The 23,580-nt window shown below is 36.8% G+C and overlaps 1 protein-coding gene across 2 annotated transcripts in view; it reads right to left on the reverse strand.

Moving 5' to 3' along the window:
• NAA15 (N-alpha-acetyltransferase 15, NatA auxiliary subunit) overlaps positions 1 to 23,580 on the reverse strand; it is a 41,676-nt gene that overhangs the window by 9,967 nt on the left and 8,129 nt on the right. Inside the window, exons 2-14 of one of the 2 annotated variants that reach the window (XM_040555514.1) lie at positions 16,721 to 16,805; positions 15,741 to 15,845; positions 14,898 to 15,055; positions 12,355 to 12,489; positions 12,040 to 12,193; positions 9,673 to 9,792; positions 8,938 to 9,033; positions 8,698 to 8,804; positions 8,215 to 8,287; positions 6,301 to 6,470; positions 5,489 to 5,641; positions 3,077 to 3,205; positions 495 to 708 (exon numbers count right to left, since the gene is read on the reverse strand). In XM_040555514.1, the coding sequence (XP_040411448.1) occupies positions 495 to 708; positions 3,077 to 3,205; positions 5,489 to 5,641; positions 6,301 to 6,470; positions 8,215 to 8,287; positions 8,698 to 8,804; positions 8,938 to 9,033; positions 9,673 to 9,792; positions 12,040 to 12,193; positions 12,355 to 12,489; positions 14,898 to 15,055; positions 15,741 to 15,845; positions 16,721 to 16,805 (1,699 nt within the window). Of the gene's footprint in view, positions 1 to 494; positions 709 to 3,076; positions 3,206 to 5,488; positions 5,642 to 6,300; positions 6,471 to 8,214; positions 8,288 to 8,697; positions 8,805 to 8,937; positions 9,034 to 9,672; positions 9,793 to 12,039; positions 12,194 to 12,354; positions 12,490 to 14,897; positions 15,056 to 15,740; positions 15,846 to 16,367; positions 16,417 to 16,720; positions 16,806 to 23,580 lie in introns of those variants that run through there. The other variant, XM_040555515.1, reaches the window with a different exon arrangement.

Here is a 23,580-nt window from a genome sequence, read left to right on the forward strand (position 1 = left end):
GCTCTCCAATCAGAAGACGAGCAAAAAAAAAAAAGAATTAAGGATTTAAACACTTTTTACATTAATAGCAAGAGATGATTAAAATGTAGGATGCTAGCTAGTCATACTTTCGCATACTGATTTTTTTTTTTCCAGCAAGAGCCACTCCAAGCACACTTTCTTCTATCTGTTACTTCATGGATGAGCAACCACGAGAATTCAATGTTTTTTCAGCCATTCCATAACACAAATATGTTTTTACTTATGAATTGTAATTGTCACTACAAAAAAAGCGCATTATTTTTCATACCTACATAAAAACTTGTTTTAGTTTAGCTGTCAGTAGAACATCTACGTCTACTTCCACTCCAAGTTACTATTTGAGTTGTGATAAAAACCTTGTATTTGGTTATTATAAGAAGCTTCCAAATGACAACTATGAAGGCCCAGTATTCTTATAGTACATCCACTAACTAATGAAACTACATATTTAATAAATCCTTAGGGTTCAATACCTGTATCAGCCTCGTGTTCTTTATTTTCATCTGTTAAGGGATTATCATGAAGTTTCAAATATATCTCTATGGCAATTCGTGCTGCTTTGAAGTAGAACGGATGTTGTCGAAGTACATCTTCTAGTTTTAGCAAGTCCACATAAGACCTAAGAGTAATCTTCCTCATACAGTAAGTGTGGAAGTCAAACTGGTCATCTGTGATTTCTACAAAATGCTAACACAACATAACATTATTTAGCAAGTATTAACAGCAAGATACTAACCTTGACTTTGCATATTACCCCCCTCCAAAAGGAATAATTTAGTAGAAGAATGCTGTTTGACTGCTGTTGACCCTTTTTGAAACATGAGTTAATAAACAAAAAGTAATGGTGAAAAGACCAGATGGCATCTTAGGTCAGAATCAAAACTCATCCAGTCCACAACCTCTGAACTGTAGCTACCCTCTGACCATTTGCAGTTCAAAGGTTCCCCCTTTGCTGTACTTAAATGGCACTTGAATTTTCTTCTATGAACTTAGCTATTTTTTTTCAGCTTATACTTTTGACTTCCATTAAGTACCCTAGCAACAAATTCCACACTTAAATCACATGTGATATGACAAAGTACTTCTTTTAGTTGAGGAGCTGCTTCCTCATTGCCACTCAGTGTCCCCTTACTTTTGTTTGAGAAAGAGTGAAAAGTCATTCCACTCTTCAACTTCTCCATACATTTGTGATTTCATACAACTTCATCCTAACTCGGTTGTTGCTGGTCAAACTAAAGATCAAGCAGTGTGACAAGCTAATTGCACTCTCCTCATGCAGGAGTTATTCCATAGCTTATGTTTTACTGGCACATTTTTAAGGAGTTAAGAATGACCAAATGGGATATTCAAATGTAAGCAGTGCTATAGATTTACATAATGGAAGGAAAAGTACTTCTATAGTCACTTAATTCCCATTAGTGTTAGTCCTTTCAACTGCTGCTCTACACCAGCAGGGTAGTTTTTGCAACACTGTTTATAACAGTTCCAGGATTTCTTTCCCAAGCAGCAATAATTCTCTTAAGATCTATTACTGCTTACATTCATGCAAAATAGTCTTCTTGTCCCTCCTCCCCCAACTACTCTGTTGAACATTAAGTTTTCATGGGCCGTTTTATCATTCAGTATTGTGAGATGCTTCTCTGCAGCTTTCTGCAGCCAGTTTTTAATCGCTTTACATCACAAGTCCTTGAACTATTAACTCCCTTTCTGTGATCATTTATCAGTAGATCAAATGAAGGAGACCCTAAGAATCTCCATGTTAAACTCCTTTTCTCGTAAAAACTGCTTTTTTTTTTTTTTGGTCCTATTCTGTTTTCCCAGTCATGAACCAGCTAATCAAATCAATGAAATCAACTCTCCTTCTTTTTCTGAGACAGCATAGATTCCCTCACGTGACAGCTGACATCAAAAGCATTTCTGAAATCCGGGACACCTCCTAAAGATTCAAGAGGCAATACTTTTTTCTTAGAAAAGCTTTGTTGATGTTTTCTGAATACAACAGATTTAGCTCTTGCTTCTGATCTTTACTACACCTTTCATCAATTAATCTAGTAAATACATCAAACACTGACTTAATTCCTTGGACGACCATCAAAAACATTTTGAAGTCAGCTCCACATCTACAAACCTCTTCTGGTACCCACAGCAAATTGCAATACTAGCAGTTTCTTACACAAATTATTTCAAAGGATTTTACACAAATTTCTGCAAAGGATTTGTGCAAATAAAATATGGGCCTGACCACTGTTTGAGAATCATTTTTCTGATTTGTTCTGAGAATGAATTAGTCCTGCCAGCTGATAAGCATCATTGCTGAAATCTCGTTAAGTGTCTGCATTTTCAATGAGGTGTAGCTTCCTACTAAGTCCTCCTTTTTGAGTACTTCTTTTACACTCTCAAATGTCTTATGTTTCTAGACCCTTATGTGCTTGAAAAACAAAACTTTTTTTTTTTTAAAGGAAGCTGTCCAAACAATTTTTTTTTTTTTACCTTTGAAAAAAAATCTGCATTTAACGTGCAGGGAAGTTTTATTCCCCTGTTTTTGAATACATTTTTTACTTTAAGAAGTCTCTATATTCCTAATAGCTTTTTTTTTAACCTGTAGCTTAGTTTTTGTTTATTATTTTTTAAATGAGAGGACATGATTTTATTACATTTATTCTGTCCCTCAAAGACAGGTGACATCTTTCATTTACTTTAAGGCTGGGCTTGTCAGCTCAGCCACCATTTTTTGGACTTAAAATACAAATATTCTTGGTTTCTACCCAAATACCTGTATATTTTTTTTAAATGAACTCTACCAAAACTAAGCTTATTTTTGACTGTTTTCTGTTCTTTCCTGGATATTTAAAATACTTAATATAACCTAACACACAGTTTGCGATGTCAGTTTTAGAAGAAAACGTAATTTAATCAACTTCCCAGCACCCAATGAGAAACAAAATCTTTCCAGAATCTAAGTGAAGTATACTCTTACTGTTCAGAAAGGAAGCAAATTAGCACAGTAAACTTAAGCTAGTATTTTCCAACCTGGCCAGTTTGACTAGATACATACTCTCTCAATTTCATGGCATTTCTTAAGTGCTTCTCCAAATTTATTCATTGCTTTGTAAGCTTGCGCACATTCTGTCTGAAACCACATGCACTGCATTTCGTTCAAGTTCTCTACTGCCGAGGTTCCTTCCTAAAAGCAAAAACAGCATTACAGAAAAAAAATCTCAATTTGTTAACCAGTTAAAAGTACAAATAAAAAGGCCATCAAAATAATGACCAATTTCAAAATTGTAGTCCTGAAAGCTAGAAGTTGTCACAGTTATTCCTTAATTTGGCCCTTTTGTGCACTTCTACCCTGATATAATCTTTATCGTATCATCTTTATTTATGTGGTCCCACATTTCCACTGAATTTTCTATTTAATTTCCTCTACCCAAAACAATGCTTCAAGCAATGAACAAGATGAACTTGCTTTGTTCATTAATCATGACTCCAAGCTGAAGAAAACTGTTCTTGTATGTTTCACTTTTTCAAAGACTCAAAGACACAATTAATAGCCAGGTAGTCGCCACATTACCATGAGAGTTCCTCATCTTTAGGATAGGAGAGGCATTCGCTCAGTGTTTTCAATATGGCTTGCAAGTATAACATATTGCAGCATGAAGAGAAATTACAGAAAAATTTTATCACACGGCATGACACTGACACCTGCAGGATTTTTTTTTTCCCCTAAAACTGCCAATCTGTGTCTTCCAGAGACTTCCTGATCGAGCTAAGTACGGAAGTAACTGATAGTGCTTCCTGTGAAATAATAGGAGTTTCTTATGGGATCAGCCCTATAGAGTGGTGGGAAAGGAAAGCAGTACTAGTAGCTTTCATCACTTCTAATTCAGAAACAATTACGGTTGTCTTTCAAATCTGGTATTTGTACACGCTTGTATACATCTGTAGAACTTATCATACACCTGTCAAGCTTAATGTCAGCCCCAGCCATTCACAGAGTTTGTGATCACGCAAAAACCAAGCTATTGAAGAATCAGCCAAGAACCAAAGCTGGGAAAGCGACAGATAATAGTCAGATAATATTCAAAAGGAAGGGTAAGGAGAATGCTTCAAATGAGAAAGAAAGGCAGTTTTCAAACCAGGCTGAGCTGGGTAGCTAGAAATCAGAAAAAACCGTCAAAGTTCCATTTTCAGTATGCTTGATTTAGGTCTTTAATTTAATTTTTATTTTTACGAAGCTTGCACTTGAGCACTAGATATAAGATCAAAAGGAGTTGAAAAAAGATTACAAAGTGCAGCATCATCAAATCATGCTTTTAAAGTTCAGTTCGGGGCAACTGGGATGCTTGCTTTTCTGACATCATCTTGAAGCTGCTTAAGGCATTTTGAGAGTGAATTAACCTGGATTCGCAGGAAACTTTGCATCAACAGCTCCACATAAACCTACTAAGGTTATATATTTATTTTTTTTCCTTCTCAAACCCCATCCTGTGTTTGCCTGCACACTCCCACTCACCATTTCAGAAAAAAATCTTTACCTTTTCCCTTATGAATACCCCTTGTTCAACCTACATTACTCCAGGTTCTTCTTAGTCTTCAACAAAGAGAAAATCGGGACAAGCAAAAATAACTTTACTTTGCAGGAAGGTCCCAAAAGTGTTTTGCCTCCCTCCCATTAACAACACACAAATCATATTGCCAGAATTAAAAAGCTATCATTTGCCAAATATTCTGGGAAGACTGCACTGAACTATTTTGACTTTCAGATGTGAAAGAACAACAGCAAGAGAACTCAATTAAAAAAAAGTAACTAATCTATGAGACCACCAAACCTGTCAGAATAGGTTACTGTAGGGACAAAAGCTTCATTATACGGATTACTTAATTTCCTGCATCAGTTTTTTTTCCTGCCAACTAATTCATTGTAAGCAGATGCAGAAAAAAGATACAACGTGCAGCTTCCTTTGTCACTATTAAACATGGCCTTGGGGATGAAAGCTTGCTCACAAAAGGAGAACATCTCAGAATGCCTCTCACCCAGAAGCCATAGCAAATTTACTTAAAAGAGAATTCTGACTAGTCTTAACATATTACTGTTAGAACAACGTGAAAGACAGACTACTTGATCATATCTCTCATATCTATCTCCAATAGAATCAATATTAAACTCAAAGAACTCTCAAAAAAACACAAAAAAAACAGTCCTCTCTTGAAAGGGCATCCTGTATTTCTCCTATGTGGCAAAAGAAATCAAATCCAGGTTTTAATGTTGCAATTTCACTTAACGCTATGGAATCATGCTTAGTAATTCAATCCGTGAAACCAACTACCATTAGTAAAAGCAAGCAACCATTTTTGCTCTGAAACAGAACTTAAGGATTGTAATAAAGGTAAGTGGAAGGTTAAAAAATTATTCCATAATGGATTAGGCCCACACTATTTAGAAGAGCTATAGTTAAATGCAACCAACCCGTGTAAACTTAGAACACATTTCTTCTGCTTCTTTAATGAAGTTTGCTTTCAACATATATTTCGCACATTTGGAGTTGATAAATCTGTCTGCAGTGTCCAAAGCCTGAGCCTCATCCATCCACCTTGCAGCTTCTTTAATATTTCCAGCATGCTTAAACAAATAGAAATGCAAATTAGACTCGGGAAGTATAAAACATGTACAGCAGATCAACTCTGTTTAATATAACTAGTTAATTTTCTACACTTATTTTTATAAATAGCTTTTCTCAGGAAAGTAACGGATCTTAAAATAAAAAAAGCAGAGTAACTACTTTCCATCATTATGGAGTTACAGGTCTTTTGGCACTAGAAGTTTTTCCTGAAAATACCTAAAACCACTTTGGTTAATCCCATTCTGAGGGAATACCATATTGTAGTTGAGAAATTGTTTTTAAATAGTTAAGAAAAAGAAATGTGTGCATGTAATATTAGGTGGATGACATTTATAACATCAACTACATTGATCAGGGTGATCTTCTTTAATATGAAAATAATTGCAAATTGATAACCTACATCTTGCAGTACGCTTGTCCTTTATTGACTTCAGAAATCTTCACAAGGGCTTATTCATGCACACTAAAAAAATCAAACTAGATAACCAATACCTTTCTTTCGGAACACACTAAAATTCACTACAACATTTCCCATGGATTCTTCACATCTTCAAAACAAGCTTAGCACTCCACTGTTCCATCAAAACCATTAAAGTGTAAAAGTCTTTCAGCATGCCAAAAAAATATCCTCTGATCACCAAGAGTGGGCCAAACTTACCTTGTAGATTTTTGCCTTCACAAGGAACAGTTCTATCAAAGTGGGAGTACTTTCTATAGCAGCATTTATATATTCTAGAGCCAGGGATGGCTGTCCAATTTTATCATAATGTTGAGCCAAATAATACTGGACCCAGAGTAAAGTGGTTGGAGGTTCTTCTTTACCATCATCTACAGTAAGAAAATCAGAGGGAGATTTTTTGGTTCAGTTTATTAAAGTAACATGACAAAAAAAATAAACAAAAAAACCTACACATACAGCCACTGAAGTTAATTCTGCCTCTATATCAGGCTGCCACATCAGACCTGGGAGTGTTTCTGAACTCCTGGGTCCAGGTAAGTAACTTCTAAGTCTATGTTTTGACAAGACTTAAGCACATTTTCTTCCCTTCTCACACCATGGTTTTAAAGGAAAAGAAACATGAATTAGCAAGTCAGAAGATGGTTGCACTTTGATCCAACTAGCCCCTTAGCCAGGGCAGCCTGAAGTGCAGAACCGCAGTGCACAGAGTTCTCGCTGAATACCATTTTAGGTGAAGGATATAGCAAGAAGTCCCGCTGAACACAACTGTTGCACACTAACACTGTAAAACATTTCAGTACATTCAGCATTTACACTTTTTCAGTCCACAGACTTGAGTATTTTCAAATAAAAACGTCTGTTCCATACCACAGCTTTAAAAAGATTTTCTGTCTCTACCTTTGAGAGATTTATTGTCACTATTCATGTAAGTGTATCCAACAAAACAGTGCTACGCACAAGTCAGTTTTCAAAGCTAGAGAGCTCTGCTTGAAACCCACAGCACTAAGGAAGCCTTAAAGTTAAGTTTGCTGCTTAATTTTGAATATGAAGCAAAGGCACCTTGCAGGGGAGGGAAAAAGGGCACGGGGGTTCTGGTTGTGCCAGAAGATTCCGGTTCTTCAGTTTACATTATAACCAAACACGCAATTACATGCATTTGTTCATTTTAAGGCAGAAGAACGTTGTTTATCTGAACGAAATTTAATATCAAAGAAAATATTTAATTGAAATTATAGTAAGCTATCCACTCAAATAAAAACTTAACAAGCAACTTCATAAGGAAGAATCACATTATTTTTGCGAAGCAGGGAAATAATTGGTTACAACTTCAGTAAAAGGTTTTAATAATAATGATTATTCCATGAAGTTTTAAATGTATATTGTTATTCATACTATCCTAATTATTACACCATCACAATCCACCTACCAAAACTTCAAAACTATCTTTTGTTGATATTTTATGCAGATTTTTCTTGGAGACTTTCCATTACAATGTGATTAAGCTTATAACTCTTATAACTAACGAAACATCATAGAACTACTACAGAGGAAACTGTGAATGTTAGATTCAATACATGTAGAACCACAACTCACAACAAAAACAGTAGTCAGCCGTAACATGGACAAGGTAGTGCTTGTTTTTTTAATCTCTCAAAGACCAAGCAAACAAACAAAAAACCACACAAGGCAGACAAAATACCTCACCACAAGCTCCAAACAAAAAAACCCTGTAGATTGTCCTACTAAATCAGTATAAAACATCAAATAAATAGAAATTCATTTTTGACAATGCTACAGTTTGACAATGCTACCGAACATTACGACATAGCTTTCAAATGTCAATTTCCTGTACATTGATCAACTCGAGCCTTGAAAATAAAACACCTGAACTCAAAACTGGAAGACAAATGATAACTGGATACATGTGTACGGACTTAAAATTTGACAGCTGAAATCCCTTCTAAGGATGGTTGTGGTTTGGTTCTGTTTTGGGAACAGGAATAAAAACATGATTCCAATTTCGTCACTCTCCACTGATTCTCTGCCTCTGAATGGTCCTATAATGCTTATACCAGGCACCACTTCCATGAAGTAAGATAGTTTAGCACTCACCATTTGGGTTAAATAACCTGCAGCTTCTTAGGGAGGTTTCATAACCTACCACGAGCTCTTCTATGATTGCCACCTACACATGCAAGACAAGACAGAAAAACTGTAAGCAAGATGGTATTTCATCTCAGTTTGAGCTACTTTGTGTTCCCCAGACTAGTTATTCTTGGTAAGAAAATTTTGCAATAACCTAAATTGCAACACATATGGGAATGTACTCAGTTTCTCTCCCCCTCACCCCCACTTTTAATTAGTAAATCTTAGGTGTTTTTTTTTAGTGCAGCTTTTAGTTAGTAAATCTTAGTCTTCTACATTTACAAACTAGGCACAAGGCTATGTATGCTTCTGCTTGATTTTTCTAGAAATACTAGAACAGAATAAACAACAGTGCAGACATAGTGAGCACTGAAGAAAAAAAGCTTCTCTCTTTAGTGTATAACAGCTACTATTATGCTGTAATAGATCAAAAGGATAAAAGAATCCTACCTTCTCCTTGTCTTTATATAATGACCTCAAAGTATTGAAGACCGGTGGGCAACCTTTGCTGAAATTCATCCTTAGAAACTTGTCCAGACATTCCTTAAACTTTTCACCTTGAGAGGAAAAAGACCTGTTGATTTTGTTTTACCACACATTACTTATCAATTGTAGACTGTTTTTGCTGATAAAACACTAGCATCTAAGAAACACAAGTGCTGATCATTACCTGCTCAAAGATGCACTTACCTGACAAGAAGTTCAACGGTAATCTTCTTGGAACTAGTCCTCTTGGGTATTTCGTCCAGGCCTCTTCATAAATCTTTAGCCTCTCCATCATATTTGCTGGAACAGAATTTTACAGTTTACTTTTTTGTCAGGATGGGAAAGTGGGGAAAAGAGATGAGGGAAATAACTAGATCTGGTTAAGAAGAGTCAGAATATAAGATCTAATGAGCGTATACTTCCTAGAGAACATTAATTTCCACTTGCAGTGGAAATGATTTCAGATGTTCATTATCCCTAAATTCCTCTTCCAACACTGGTTATAATTGCATGCATCTCATCTTAAAAAGAGTTCTTGTCTTAACACCGTGCTAAAATTGAGAACAAAGAAAAGATCTGTCTTTCAGGAGTATCATGTCTGTTTTTCCAAAACCTGTATTACCTGTAACATAAGATTAGGACGGAGTAGAAGAAAAAGTCTGAATTAAACTATTCTATTGGAAATAATTTTCATCTTCCAATAATGCACACTGAGATGAGATGACTGATTTTTTGGTTTGTTTCAGTTTTAAATATATGGTAACAATAACACAAGAAACCTTACAGCTTTCCTTAAAATTACAACAATATATACACACTGACAAAAACGCAAAATTTAATTGAGCATGTCTTTAAATAATGCAATACCAGTTTTCAACACACATATAAGTGCCGAATGTGCAGAAACAGCTTGCTTACTACAATATATAAAATCATTACCTGGTTTAAGTGCCTTTTCTAGGCCTTTGTAGTAGGCCCAGTTTTCAGGATTTCTTTCTTGCAATCCTTTGTAGACATCAACTGCTTCTTCAAGTCTGCCAAGTTGAAGCAGGAGTTCTCCTGTGTGAAATTTAAGAAATTTTAATTAAGGTAACAGGAGAATGAAGCAGTATAGTATTAATTACTCTACAGTAAAAGATTAGATAATCCTTGACTCCATGTAGATTCTAACTTCTTAGGAAAAAATGATCAAAGTGGCACCACAAACTAGCTGACAGATACTTTTACTTTGACAACAGGTGCAGTTTAAGTAAGATCCCACAACTCAGCCAATAACTCTTGAAATTTACTTGAAAATTTAATGTTAAAAGCAAGATGCATGTGTTTTTTCTCACTTACAGAAATGACTGGTTACTTTAAGCGCAGTTTTTACTACAGAAGGCAATTAAAAGCAGTACACGGTATTTCATGTGTATAGCATCTTGAAAATCAAACTGTAACTGCAGAGCTGCAAATAAAAGAATGGTTCTTCAGTCTGATATTTCATAAAACTAACTCCAATGTTTTAAAATCAAGACATTGATCTGATTAACGAATTCTCAAGATTCTACAAGCAAGTCTCCTTCTAATGATAATTCATTAAAAGATACAATGGCTAAAACTAAAGTCTAGGTCTAACTGTACTTAGCGTCTTTGCTGGAGCTGGAACAAAATTCAAATTTCCTATCTCACAGGAGAAGGTTACATTTTACAATGCTTTGATATTGTAAATGTGACACGCTAGAAAATTATACACAAGAGGTGAAACAGTGTCATTCCAGATTAAGGTTAAGATTTTCTTAACCTGTTTCAAGAGCAAAATGCGGAAGTCAGTGTTAACTCTTCTCTATGCCATAACGTAATTTTATCAAAAGATGCCTCTTCCCACAGATAGGGCTGGGGGACTACCTGCAGTATCTAAGCGCAGGGAAAACATCAATAGTTCACTCACCAAGAATGATAGAATCTGGAAAATAAACTTAAATTATTCCTCTTTGGTGGAAGTTATCATTTTTCACCATGGTGGCAAGTGCCAGTACTATTTTCAGGGTTTGTCAGCTGTATTCCATCCACAATGGCTTTTGCATATACACTTGAAATTTACAGACAGCACTCATTTATTAGCAGGCTTTTCTGTGGTATGTGACTGCAGCTAAGTTAAAACCAACAACACAACAGTAGTACCTTACTGCACAGACTTCACAGAGCATTTCCATTCTTTTTTTCCCCAGTAGTTCACTAGAATGTGTTGTTTTTTTGTTTTTTGTTTTTGTTTTTTTGCAGGGGTCTTGTTTAAAAATCACGTTTCAGACCTTCAGCAAAAACTTGAGAATACAATGTGCCAAAGGTCTTTCAAATAATTTGTAAAAGCAACTCCCATTCCCCAAAACCGAAAGCCCATGCTATGTCTGAAAAATAGTCTGCAATCGCGTAATCCCAACACCTGTTTACAATCATATGCAAACCAAGTAACCCATTCAGAAGAGAGCTGCCTGCAGTCACTTTCTTTGAGGAAATACCACACAATTTTCATAGCATTGTCACAAGTCCATTCGTAGTTTGTTTGCACAACAGTGAGTCTGTCGAGCAGGAACAGGGAGCGGGTTACTATATCTACATGAATATAAGAGTAAAAATCTCTTTGCTTCAAGCAATCACCCAAATAGATTCCAGTGTGGGCTATGAACAGACAGTAGTTTTGATAAGTTGGCAGTTTTACATGAACAGTGAGAGAAGTACTGTGCAGCATCACACAGAAGAGGAACAAGGCATACTTTAAGTAAGTGTACCTGTTAACAGAGCCGTAAGGACAAACTTCTATCATTCTGCATTTCAGCAATGGAATGTAATATAGAGTATTATGTTGTTCTGTTGTTATATGCTAGCATTATTATAATACAATAACAGAAGATTATATTGGGTTGCCCACCCAAAGGGTCTATTTCCATACACTTTAAGAGCGACTGAGTATAATTAAAAGCCTTCTACTTTGCCAAAAATTATTCTGCCCTTACAGCAAGTGGTCTCTGTCAGGACCAGTATCGAATCCTAGGATGGCACAGGTCTGGCTAAACTAGCCAAACAGAATTTCAGAACAGTTCAGAATCACCTGTCAGAAAACATTCATCAGCTCAAAAGTTTCAGAACAGCATGTCTGCACTCTGCTGATGACTTATCTACCTGGGAGAGGCATATGATAGGCACAGCACAGAATTTAAACAGTTGAATTTGTTTTTAAATTAAAGTTGCAAAAGATGGAAAAAGCTGACAGCATAGGCACTCCATTTTATAACCGTGCATTTAGGTGTATCTTTGAAAAGTAATTACCTTTAGTTTCTTCAACAGCCAGTTTATCACAGATCTGCTTTTCATAGGTACAAAGATGCTCCAAAGCTTCTTTGTTTAGTCCTGCTTCACGGAGGACTTGATTTTGATACAGCAGCAGTTCACTGTACTCATAGTCCACTTTATCAGGTGATGTCTACACAGGACAAGAGACATGAGAAAGCTCAGGCTTCTAGAATGCATTTGGGATTTAATTTATTTGACTAACACTGCATAAAGTTTGCATATCATGACAGGAAATGTTTCATTTTTGTCTTAGGAAGTAATCCACTCAAGAATTCCATGTTCTCCTCTTACCTGCTGTGTCTTCCTAAATTCCTCTAAAATTTTTGCTGCCATTTCATAGTCTTCCAACAGATGGTAAGCAATAGCATAGCCAATCCACGATGCTCGCTGTGCGGGTCGGAGCTGAAGCAACTGGTATCTTGTTTCCTGCAAAGAAGTAGCTATTAATTTTCCTGACTTTATTCTGATGCTCTGCAGAATTCATTATGCAATGCTCTGTCTTCAGCGTTCTGATATTTAATGAATGTCATTAAAAATTACTTTTCTATATGTAAAGATTATTTTTGAACCAAAAGAAACAAACTTTGAAACACTACAATGATCTCAACTGAATTAAAAAATTGTATTTTTACATCATTTCTAATTGAAAAGACTCATGAGTCAGACTAACTTTAAGGTATTACATACACACTTTTCCTGTATTACTGCTTGTGAACAGAATGAAATTAAAGATGTTTTCGTTTGAGCTGCAGGAATATTAATTATATACTGATGTTTCCAATTCACCTTGGAAATATATATATATTAAATCATTAGAAATGTCATTATGCAAAATAGGTCAGGCAAGCACATCCCTATTCTTTGGCCAGAAAATAATTACAGCTGGAAGATGCAACAGATTTGGAATTATGCTGCTTTAATTTGAGAGAGAAGCCAGGACTTGTTTTGTTACAGACTTTTGGAAGACACGTTCAAATACTTTAAAATTAAGAAAAAAAGTTACTACTTACTAAACAGCATAAACAGTCAAAAGCACAGATCAAGAAAAGAACTAAAAATAGTAATAGCAGTTTCATTAGACTGCAGGAAGATCCTTTAAAATATTATAAAATGTGAGAGGGTAGAAGCTAAAGCTAAGAACGAACAGCAAAAAGAAAACAACCTTTAAACAACAAAAATACCCCCCCCCCAACTGTATTCCAGTCCTTCATGCTCTTCATAAACTTGTATATGACCATTCATAGATTACTGGCTTATAAACATGTTAACGTTTAATCCTTAACGCATTCTGTAAACATGTTACTCGCATGCTTAATAATTATGTATTTGTAATCACATTTATCCAGATGCCTTTTCAAAGAGAATATATATTTACAAATGAATTTTTGGCACCTATGTTAAGTTTTGGCTACCCTGTCTCAGTGAGAGAGGAGTCAAATTTCTAAATTACTGAAAAGATTGAAACCCGATATAAAATATTATCCTAAGTCTCTTGGGCAAACGTCTGAAGTTCAACAGAGATTATTGCAGAGAAAAGGGATACCTTCTTACGCTTGCCTACATAAGCTTAAAAGCACACAAGCTTCCAGACACAAAGACTTAAAGCTTTTTTCAACTCATTAATGTTTGAATTATAAATACTTCGGATGTCACATATCCCTGCATGGCACAGTAAGAAAGAAAAAAATCTTCTGTAATTGTTCAGACTAATCTTAAGTGAGCAATACAGTGATTATCACAAATGCAAGAGGAGAAGTCTTGAGAATCAATCAAGACTTACAAAATAAAGGAATATTTATTAATAAGATAGACACATGGGCAGAAATTATTACTTAGTCTGAACCACACTGAAACAACTCCACAATATGCATAGCGAACTGAAGCGGTTACTCCTTAAGAAACAAAGCTACTGGCAAGCTAGACATCAGCTTGCAATTCAAGAAATCAAAAAAGCTAACTACATTAGGAGTAGCATTTGTACAGAAGATGATAGAAAGTGTGTGTTCTTTACAGAAGCACCACGGCCATGACACTACCACTTCATAATAGTTGCTTAGCACTGAACATCTCACGTGCCAAATACAGACAACTGATGCAAGGCAGCAAATAACTGGGCACTGCAGTAGCAGGCCGAAAAAGAAAGAGGCTTTCTAAGTTACCAAACTGTGTTCACAATTAATCCAAAATAAATAGGAAAAAACAAGGTAGTAATCTAAACATTGAGTACTAAATCTATACAGAAGAGGAATATTCAAGAGTTTCAATAAAGAATCTTACAGCTGACAGAAAATGTAAGGAAACGCATGGCCCCCGAGGAAGCTGTGTATTAATGCCCAGGTTAGATAGGAACCAAAACATGGCGTTTCATGCAGCATACTTCTTGCTTAGTATTGTCAGCCACTACTGAGAGGAAAACTAGTGGCCACTGATCTAGAAGAAGAGGCCACTAAAGAGATATGCTAAAAAGTGATCAAAAAATTGAAACTCCTTTGCCTGAAAAACACTACTCTTCAGGACATGCAGGAATCTCTCAAAGTAAATAATAATAAGACCGTGGATTGTCTACACCTGGATTATGCAGCATTAGAAAAAGTTTAGCAAACAATTCCACAGTGAGATAAAAGAATAGTATACTATGTGACTTAGTCTGTATACTTCACAGAAATTGCTCAGTAGTATGCCTGCTTTTACTTTCATGAAGTTATCGAGCACACAGTTTTAATGCTGGATTTCACAGTCTAAGTCCGTATACTTCTTAAAAGCGTCATGAAACAATTCGCAGACTTTGCCACAATTCCCTAGAAGTTGATAATGGATGTAGTATGTATACTTACCCTGTAACCTTCAAGATCCCTCATTTGAATTTGTAGCAGAGAAAGATCTCTCAAGATTTGAAGATTGTCTTTGTCCCATTTCAGTGCATTTCTATAGCATTTGATAGCTTCATCGTACTTCTTGTCTGACCTCTGAAGAAGGCCATAGACATGCCAACCTGGAAAACCCTGTTAAGGATTCTACTGAACTTGAGCAGGGACAGAACATATGTAACATAGCAGCGACAGAACAGTTGGTAAAAAGTTCTAAAGCTGTTTTATGTCATCAAAATCATTACATTATTTTCCTCAGCTATATGAAGAAACTGCCTGCAAACTTAATATATAAAACAGTTCACCAGTTACATGGATATGCTGTAAACTCTACTTTTCATGTACTGGATGAGGAAATTGTAGTAGGATCTCTGAAAAAGACCGTCAAGCTTAAATATATTTTTGAATAAGGGCTTATTATTAGACAACTGGAGTGCTTGCATTTCCAACATTCTAAGTATATGACAACCTATCAATGTAATGGCAACTACTGCTTTTAGAGCAAACCATGTGCTTAAAAGCCTAGTTTGGCCCACCACGAGGTTACAGTTGCAGCTTAATGATAAAAACAAATATATACAATGCAAGCTAGAATAACCTGAGTTAACTGTGACTACAAGGATAGCTGCAAATCATTTGCCCATTAGCTTAAACAAAATACTGTTTTATACATTGGACACAATTTTAAATTCTGAAATTCCAGTTTGAAGCATAATCATAACAACTCTTGTTGCTACTCCATAAATCAAGTAGTTAGAGAAAAGAACTCTTTCCCATTCGTAAGCGGAAGTTCTATTTTGAAAAGGATACATACATGACTCTTCAAGTCATTCCTTAGGCCTCGACGCACCAGTTCATATGCTTCCTCTTTCTTCCCTAGACAGTTTAATGTTAGTCCTTTCATTGCCAAGGTTTCTAAAAAAACACAAAGATTAAATAAATATCGGTTATTCATTTTTATAAGCTTTTAAGCTTAAAATATCAACTTTCAATATAGTATACATTCAAATTCAGACACCATTATCAACATCAAGATTTTGCATTTTTTTTCACGTGGAAAACTACACTAACAGATTATTCACTTAAGTATGTCATACATGACAGTAATTTTTTGCAGTATTTCTACCAAAAGTGAAGGCATTAAAAACTTTTTGCTCTACAAATATTTTGATAAGGGAATCTTTTAATGTGACCACTCAAGCATCTATTCACAACACTTTGAGACTTCTACACATCCATCCGTGCCAACCTAGTTCACAAAGAAAGTTTTTGGATAATGGAAAGAAAGTTTCAACTCAGGTAGTAAAAACAGACTGAAAATACAGTAAGGGGCAAACACTGTCCTCATTCTCTTCCAAAAAGACTATTCCTTCAGAAAAACTAACAAGACCACAAAGCTGACTGAACAATATACAAAGCCGAACAATATATATCTACCTCTGCCTTTTGTCTTGCACCTCTTCCTGATCATGAACAAATAATTTCCCCTGAAAAAGTGATTTAAACAATATATATTTCAGAAACTTGCACCATGTTATAATGACTGCCAGCATAAAGAACGGCAGGCGACGACTACTGGTACGACCAATCTTTAAACTACAAATGTTAACAGAAAGACTGTCTTTGTCATGGTGCAGGTTTTTGGACGCTCTTAATACTGTAAGAAAATCTGTTTTAAGGGCAAATGATTAACTATAAAATGGTATATATATTTACAAAGCTTACAAATTATTACTATATCTTAAAGTATGTGGGGGAGGGAAGTGAGGACATACCAGTTGAAAACTTACCTCCATGTTCTGCAAACTTTGGGTTAGAAAGGATCTGTTTACAAAACTTCAACCCATTTCTATACTGCTTATGTTCGTAACACCGCTGTTGAAGGAAAACAGAGTATGGTTATTCAAAATATTCAGAGTGAAAGTACTTCCTCCTGAAATTAAGCATCAGTGAAAATGTATTAATCAGAAAAGGTACTAATATTTTAATAAGCCCCCTTTACCTTCCTGTAATTAAAAACTTTTGATCACCAGAGAAAGTGTGTCCGTGAGAACACACATTTAAATGTGTATCTATTTATTTTATATATATTTTAATACAGCAATTTATCCGATATCACAGGAAATGTTAAGTGCCTAGATAGATTCAACTTTCCTTTAACATATGAGCAATCCTTATTAAATAACATATCTTGGTAAGCATTCATCTCACTGTAGCTCAACCATCTTTCACAGAAAGACCACAGGCATCTCCTATAACCATACAGGATGGGGAAAAAAAGTCATTGGAGCTTGGCTTAAACCATTTCTGAAAGCAACCTCTCATATCAGTTTGAACATCACACAGATCCCATATACATCCGAACTTTCAAAATTGGTATACACTAACATTATCTTGCCATATTGGAAACTGTAACATAGAAAATTCAAATTCAAGTAATAAATCTATTATGCAAGCCCCACAGACGACGCATGACTACGGTATATGCTCTGGCATCTCAGACCTTGAATGTGGTTGTGTGTTTAGAAGACCCCAAGTGCCAGTCACCCATTCTTTTACAAGTCTGCAAGCGCTCATCACAGAAGATCTGCTGACAAGCAGCAATAACTCAAGCACTTGAATTGAAGCCTGAGAGATGGTGCATCACAATCAGGGTGCGTATACTAACGGAGTACAGAACAGTATTTAGTTACTCTCCCATTTACAGGGGAAGCATTTAGAACAAGCAAGAATCTGTCAATAATCAGAAGAGTTAACTTGCTCTCTATCAGTGCAGAAACAATTCTCTGCATGGCAGTACACAAGTCTTGCAGTGTCAGTGCTTGGAGTTACCATACAGGCCAAAGTGAATATGCATATAATGGGTCTATAAAACTTATAATTAATCACTTTTGCAGTAAGTTTTCAGGACAGCAGGAATCCCTATGTGAGAGCTATAATTAGAAGTTCAGGTCAGCAAGCTTTTTTATTCCACCATCGTCTGAACAAAAATAGCATCTGAAGAATTTCTGAAACAGAACTTTGTTCGGACCAAGAACTGTTTTGATGTTTTCCACTAGATATTCCACAACATTTCATTACGCTTGCTGTCATTCTGGAACTGATTTGATAACTCCTATTTCATGCTGTTTAAATTTCTTAAGAGCGAAGGAATGGTGAGTGAGTGAGAAGCATGCGCGCTGATTTTGTGACAATAATCACTCTGGCAGTACCTCCTGAACGAAGCCACCCAGGCCTGCCAAACTGAACAACCTGCTGAAAAACCTGCTAGAGCCAGAATCGCTACTGTTCAGTCTGTATTTCGCTCCAGAATTGCACCACTGTATTTCATTATTCCCATCCAGAACTATATTTCACTTCTAACCTGAAGAATATTTCACAGTAATTAGGGAGCAAGTAATACACTGTCAGCATACATTTAATAGCATGCTTCACAGCAGTTTTTTATTATCGCCTTTGGTTGCCAAGAATGGAATTATTACTAATTCTTAGTGGTTTTTATTGCCACAGATAGTTGTCCACAGTGAAGCTGAGTAAACCCCCAAATTAATGAATGGGTCTTGGTGCTACATAGATTGTTAAGCGATCCGAGCTCTACCCAGACACTGCAGTTCTCCAACAGAACTTCACACAACTAGGGTTATATGCAACATAGGGTCTGATTTTTGGGTGGTCCCATGTGAAGCCAGCAATTGTACTCAACAATCACCGTGAGTCCCTTCCAACTGGGGATACTGTATGGTTATGGGATACTTCACACTAAGCGGAAGACAGCTCTGACCTGAGAAAAAACATATCAAGGAATTCTACATGGCAGGTATATTCCCCTGCCAAACAGTTTCTGAACTGCTCAGGAGTCAAAACTCTGGTATGACCTACCTCTGGCATCACCAATTCAGAGCCTCCATCCTTCTAGACAGCGACTCAAAACATGAAAAGAATGGAAGACCTGTATCTACAGAGGTCCATTCATTAAGAGTTTTCCAGTTCTTAAAGATCTGTTATTTTAGCTGTTGGAAGCGTTTTTTGATTTAAAGTCAATTTAGAATACGTTACAACTTCTTCCTTTCCCAAAAGCTCTTAGACGATCACATATACAAGGTGTTAACAGTTATTTTACCTATAGAAAACACTGAAAGAAGTACCATTTAAATATACATTACTATTTTTACACATCAGAACAGGCTTCCAGAGGTCACAGACTCAGTATGTTAAAACCATTTCCTGTATCCTTTCTGCCAATCCCATACATTCTTTTCCAGTTCTTTCAGTTTTCATTTTTCCAGTTAGACACCTTTGAATATACTTATAAGTGTGCTTGTTGTATAACATGAAACTTCTGCAACTATTTTACAAAGATACTCATTATCACACCGACTAAAGCTCCTCCCCAGAAGAAGACATTACTACTATCATTAGAAAATTCTTCCATCTTTCAAAATTTGGAGACATTAGAATACATCCACACCAACCCGTACATACGTATAAATACCCAGAAAGGCATAAGCAAAGACGCACACCAGACTATTTCCTGTTGAGGAGTATTGCCAAGAGAGCAGAGGGAACGCCCTCCAGACTTAGGACACCATCACCAAGTACAAAACCCATGGGGAATACTCACGCGCACAACACACACATCCACGCTTCTGCAGCTTCAGGTATTAATGTTACATTTCGTTCCAAGATACCCCACGTTCATACCTTGTAGTTTCATTTTTGAGGTTTTTCAGCAAAGATGCAAACACTGCAAAAATTAGTTACCTGCATGAAGTCCTCATGACTAGAATACTTCAAAGCTTTGTGACGTGAAACTACTTTTTAAAAGCCTAGTTAACCTTGCAAGACAGCTTTACGCTGTGAAGTGAGAGCCCTCCAGAAATGCAAACCACTGGGTGCAGCTAAGACCATCACAGTCACCTGCACGGGATCCAATGTGCTACACCACCCAGAGTAATGAACGTGTGTTCAGAATTCCCTGCTCACACAGCTATCTCAGGTGTACAGTGGAACAGGATTAGCCTGCAAGGAAAAGAATTTGCAATTACTTTGGAAAAACTATTAACAACAGAAAAAATGAACGCTAATATCAATTTCTGAAGCAAATTGCTTTCTGTTTGCCTGCTGTATTGTAATGCTCAAAGACAAAGATGAAATTTTGTATATCACAGCCTTCCTTAACAGCATCCTAATTTAAAAGTTGAAGTGCAAGCCACACTCCTAATTTTCTCCATTTTATTTTACAGAGCTTGTCACCTTAACATGACAAGACGACACATGAAAAAGAAAAGAGATGGGACCAACACGTTTACCTTCACAATTAAGACAACCTGAAGCGTACTACAATATGACTTAAAATTCAACCCTCGTTTTCCTTAAAACGTGACTGGACTGATTCTGAAGTGATAAACGTTCACCTCCAGTTTTATTAAGTCTAACAATTTGCTTGTGTGGGACTCATTTCATTATGCAAGATGAAAGTGACGCAAAAAGTGGCACACAGGATGAATGGACTCTTAAATCAGTTTTGATCTTTTACATGTCAGTCCACTGCCTGTGCTAATCTTTAAACAGAAACCAAGGAAGGAAGAAGCACTGTTGTTGTAAATACCAATACAATCACTTTCAGTCACTTAAGCAAATGCTAAGGATTTCTTAGGTTTCATTTTACTGTAACACCAATGCCACAACTCGAGTATAAGAGTACAGAAACACGCATCACTTGAGCACAGCCCCAACTCCTGGGGTAACTGGGAAGCCATCTGTAACAGGATCTTACTGACTCCGGTTTACCAGTTCTGGAGGCAGGAGTGTAAAACCAAGCAAGAGACAACAGCTCTCAAGTCCTGCTAACGAAGCGCCTGCTAAGGATTCCATCTTTCTTCACACTGCTCAAAACTAACCACACAAACAAGTTAATGAGAACGTATTGCACTTGTCCCCTAAGGAGTCCCATACAAAAAGTTAGGTGAGGCAAACCCAAACGGGCTTCAAGTAAAGCAGGAAGTTTCAAAAATTAAATTTAAAGAGTTACATGAATGTTATGGGAATGCTTAAAAAAAGAAAATGGCGTATCTACCTCAACTTCTCTGCTTCGTGTTGCTTTGGCATCCTGAAGAGTGCTGTTTAATGCCCTGTCTTCTCTTCCAAAGATGAAAACACGAACAAACTCCAAAAGGTGTTAAAAAAAGTCTATCACTAAATGAATGTATTGCTTTCTAAGTACTAAGGGCCATACAACTGAAACGTCAAGGCTGAAGACAGAAAAGCATGACAAGTCAAGGATCTTGCTCCCCACGGTGGTAAAAGAGTCATGGGAAAGGACAGGACAATGGTCAGAAGGAGGGACTTGGAGAGGAACAAATACAAACGGCGGCTCCCTCTATCTCCAAAGACAGGAAAATGGTTAGCAGGGTAACCACCTAGCAAAGGAAGATTAAGGGTTAGGTAAGAGGAACCTGTATAGACATTTTTTTTTTTTTTTTAAAAAAAAAGCTTGACTGATTATTATTTACACCTTTAAGTTGTTACCTGCTTTGAAGAAGTTGGCTGAGTCACTTTAATCAACCATTTCTCCCAGCTTATGACACAATAGGATCAACTTTTTTTTTTTTTGAAATCATCAGTCATAGGAGCTACCGCCCAGGCACCCTCCCTGCAAGCAGAACTGCCATTTGTTCCCACTTAGGTGGGTGTGAAAGCAGCAAAACCTGTCGCAAAAGTGGTGCGGCCACAGGAACTGACGAACGTGTCCCTGCTGTAAGTAAGGCACTGTCCCAGGCAGGAGGGGTAGGAAGGGTGCTCCCGGGTTGTGTGATTTGCCTTTAAGTACAGCTGTTCAGATGCTGGCTATGAACATGAAATCTTATCTCTGGGCAGTTTCATTTTATGTAGTCTAACAACCGGTCTTTCACCTTGAAGTTCAAGGAAAGTCAGCCAAGATGGTATATATGCTAAAAAACAGGAAATATTTGTGCACAGATTTTTTTTTTCCCAGAGTAATACAAAATGTATGATACCAAGTACTTTATAACAGAGCAAATTCACTGAGAATTGTAACAAATTCTCCCTTTAGGCTGCAAAGAGGAAAAAACTTAGAGGCTTATATCCACCGAAGTCTGTGGAAAAGATCCCATCAACCCAGAGAGAACTGGACAGAAGCCATGAATTATCAAGAACTGATCACGTACTTTTATCACCCCAAGTGCGGAATGAAGAACTAGTCACAGCTGCATATATCCACCAGTGAAGTACCGTATGGTCTCTGTTTTCAGGCACTGCTAGATCGCTGAAAGTGTGAGCGATGTGCTACATAGAATTTCTCCAACCTTTCAGGTTAATACTTTTAGTCTATTTCATTTTGTTAATGGAAGCATTTCAAATCATGTAATTTTAAGAGTTTCCTTATTCTACGTATACACACATTCTACATTTTAAACAGCAGGAAGAAGGGAACAAATCAAATCAAGGTCACGTTTCGTCTTGCTTCAGAAAAGACGAGATTATTTTACCCCAGCATGCCCAACAGCATCACTCAGATTCCACTATCATTCATTCATGTATATAATTATCTCCCTCTCCAAAAAGGTTATTGACTAGCAAGCTGTGGATGAGAGAGAAGGAAGTAGGGAATGCAGCAGATGTCACCACAGCACACGCTCACTGAACCTTACTGAAATCTTATTGACACAAACCTTCCTGAAGCTGTGGCTTGAAGGAGCAGGGACAGAAACATGAAAAAAATCTTGCAAGAAAAAGGAGACAGTAGGAAAGGGGAAGTGAAGAACAAAAAAATAATACAAGGAAAGATGACTGTGAGGTAATACATAGCCTGGGAGAGAAAGCACTCAAGGCAATCAGTTTCAGTAAGAGAAGAGAAAAGAATCAGTAAAAGTTAAAAAACAAAACAGAAACACAGCTGTAGGAATAGGGATATCTCAAGTACTCTCAGGACAAAAACACAGCAGGAAGTCTTCATCTGAGTAGCTGCTTTCCTCCCAGATGAGTAAGCTCACAGTAGTTACGCCCTGGCATTGGACACTTACTTGGGGACAGCTGCTCTACAAGAGGTTGCATTCTACAGAGCAAAGTTGCCTTCTCTAAGCAAAACTCCTCCACATATACCTCCTGTGCATATATACTTCCAAAGCCCTCAGTCACAACCAGCTTGTGATGCCTGACAGACAAGTGCTCCAGCTAGGCTTGCGACGCCTTGCAATGAGAAAACAGAAGAGTGAAACATCTAAAAAGTAAGGTTAAGCTGAATGCTTCAAAAGAAAGTCATTTGATTGTCTATCAGCACTGGCTCTCTTTTACACATCTGCTGTCCTTCTGAGCTTTCCCTTTAGTAAGTTACCAGGTGTTTAAAAATACCTAATGAGCTTTTCCATACGTGCTGCAGCCAGAATGACAGCCTACTCCAAACATACCAAGATGCTTTTTATAACATTTAATTACTTTTCCGTATTTACGGTAAGGATGTAACACCTGCTTTAATTAATGTAATTCTACAAAGAATTAAGATGAGGCAACGTATCAGAATCACTTAAGACCCTAGCTGGTAAGACATAGCATAACTCTCCCTCCCTACCCAAGTATTTATTCAACAGACTTGAGCGCATAGCAATTGCTTAGCAAAGACTGAAACTGAAAG

Source organism: Cygnus olor, chromosome 4 (assembly GCF_009769625.2).
Source record: "Cygnus olor isolate bCygOlo1 chromosome 4, bCygOlo1.pri.v2, whole genome shotgun sequence".
Taxonomy (NCBI): domain Eukaryota; kingdom Metazoa; phylum Chordata; class Aves; order Anseriformes; family Anatidae; genus Cygnus; species Cygnus olor.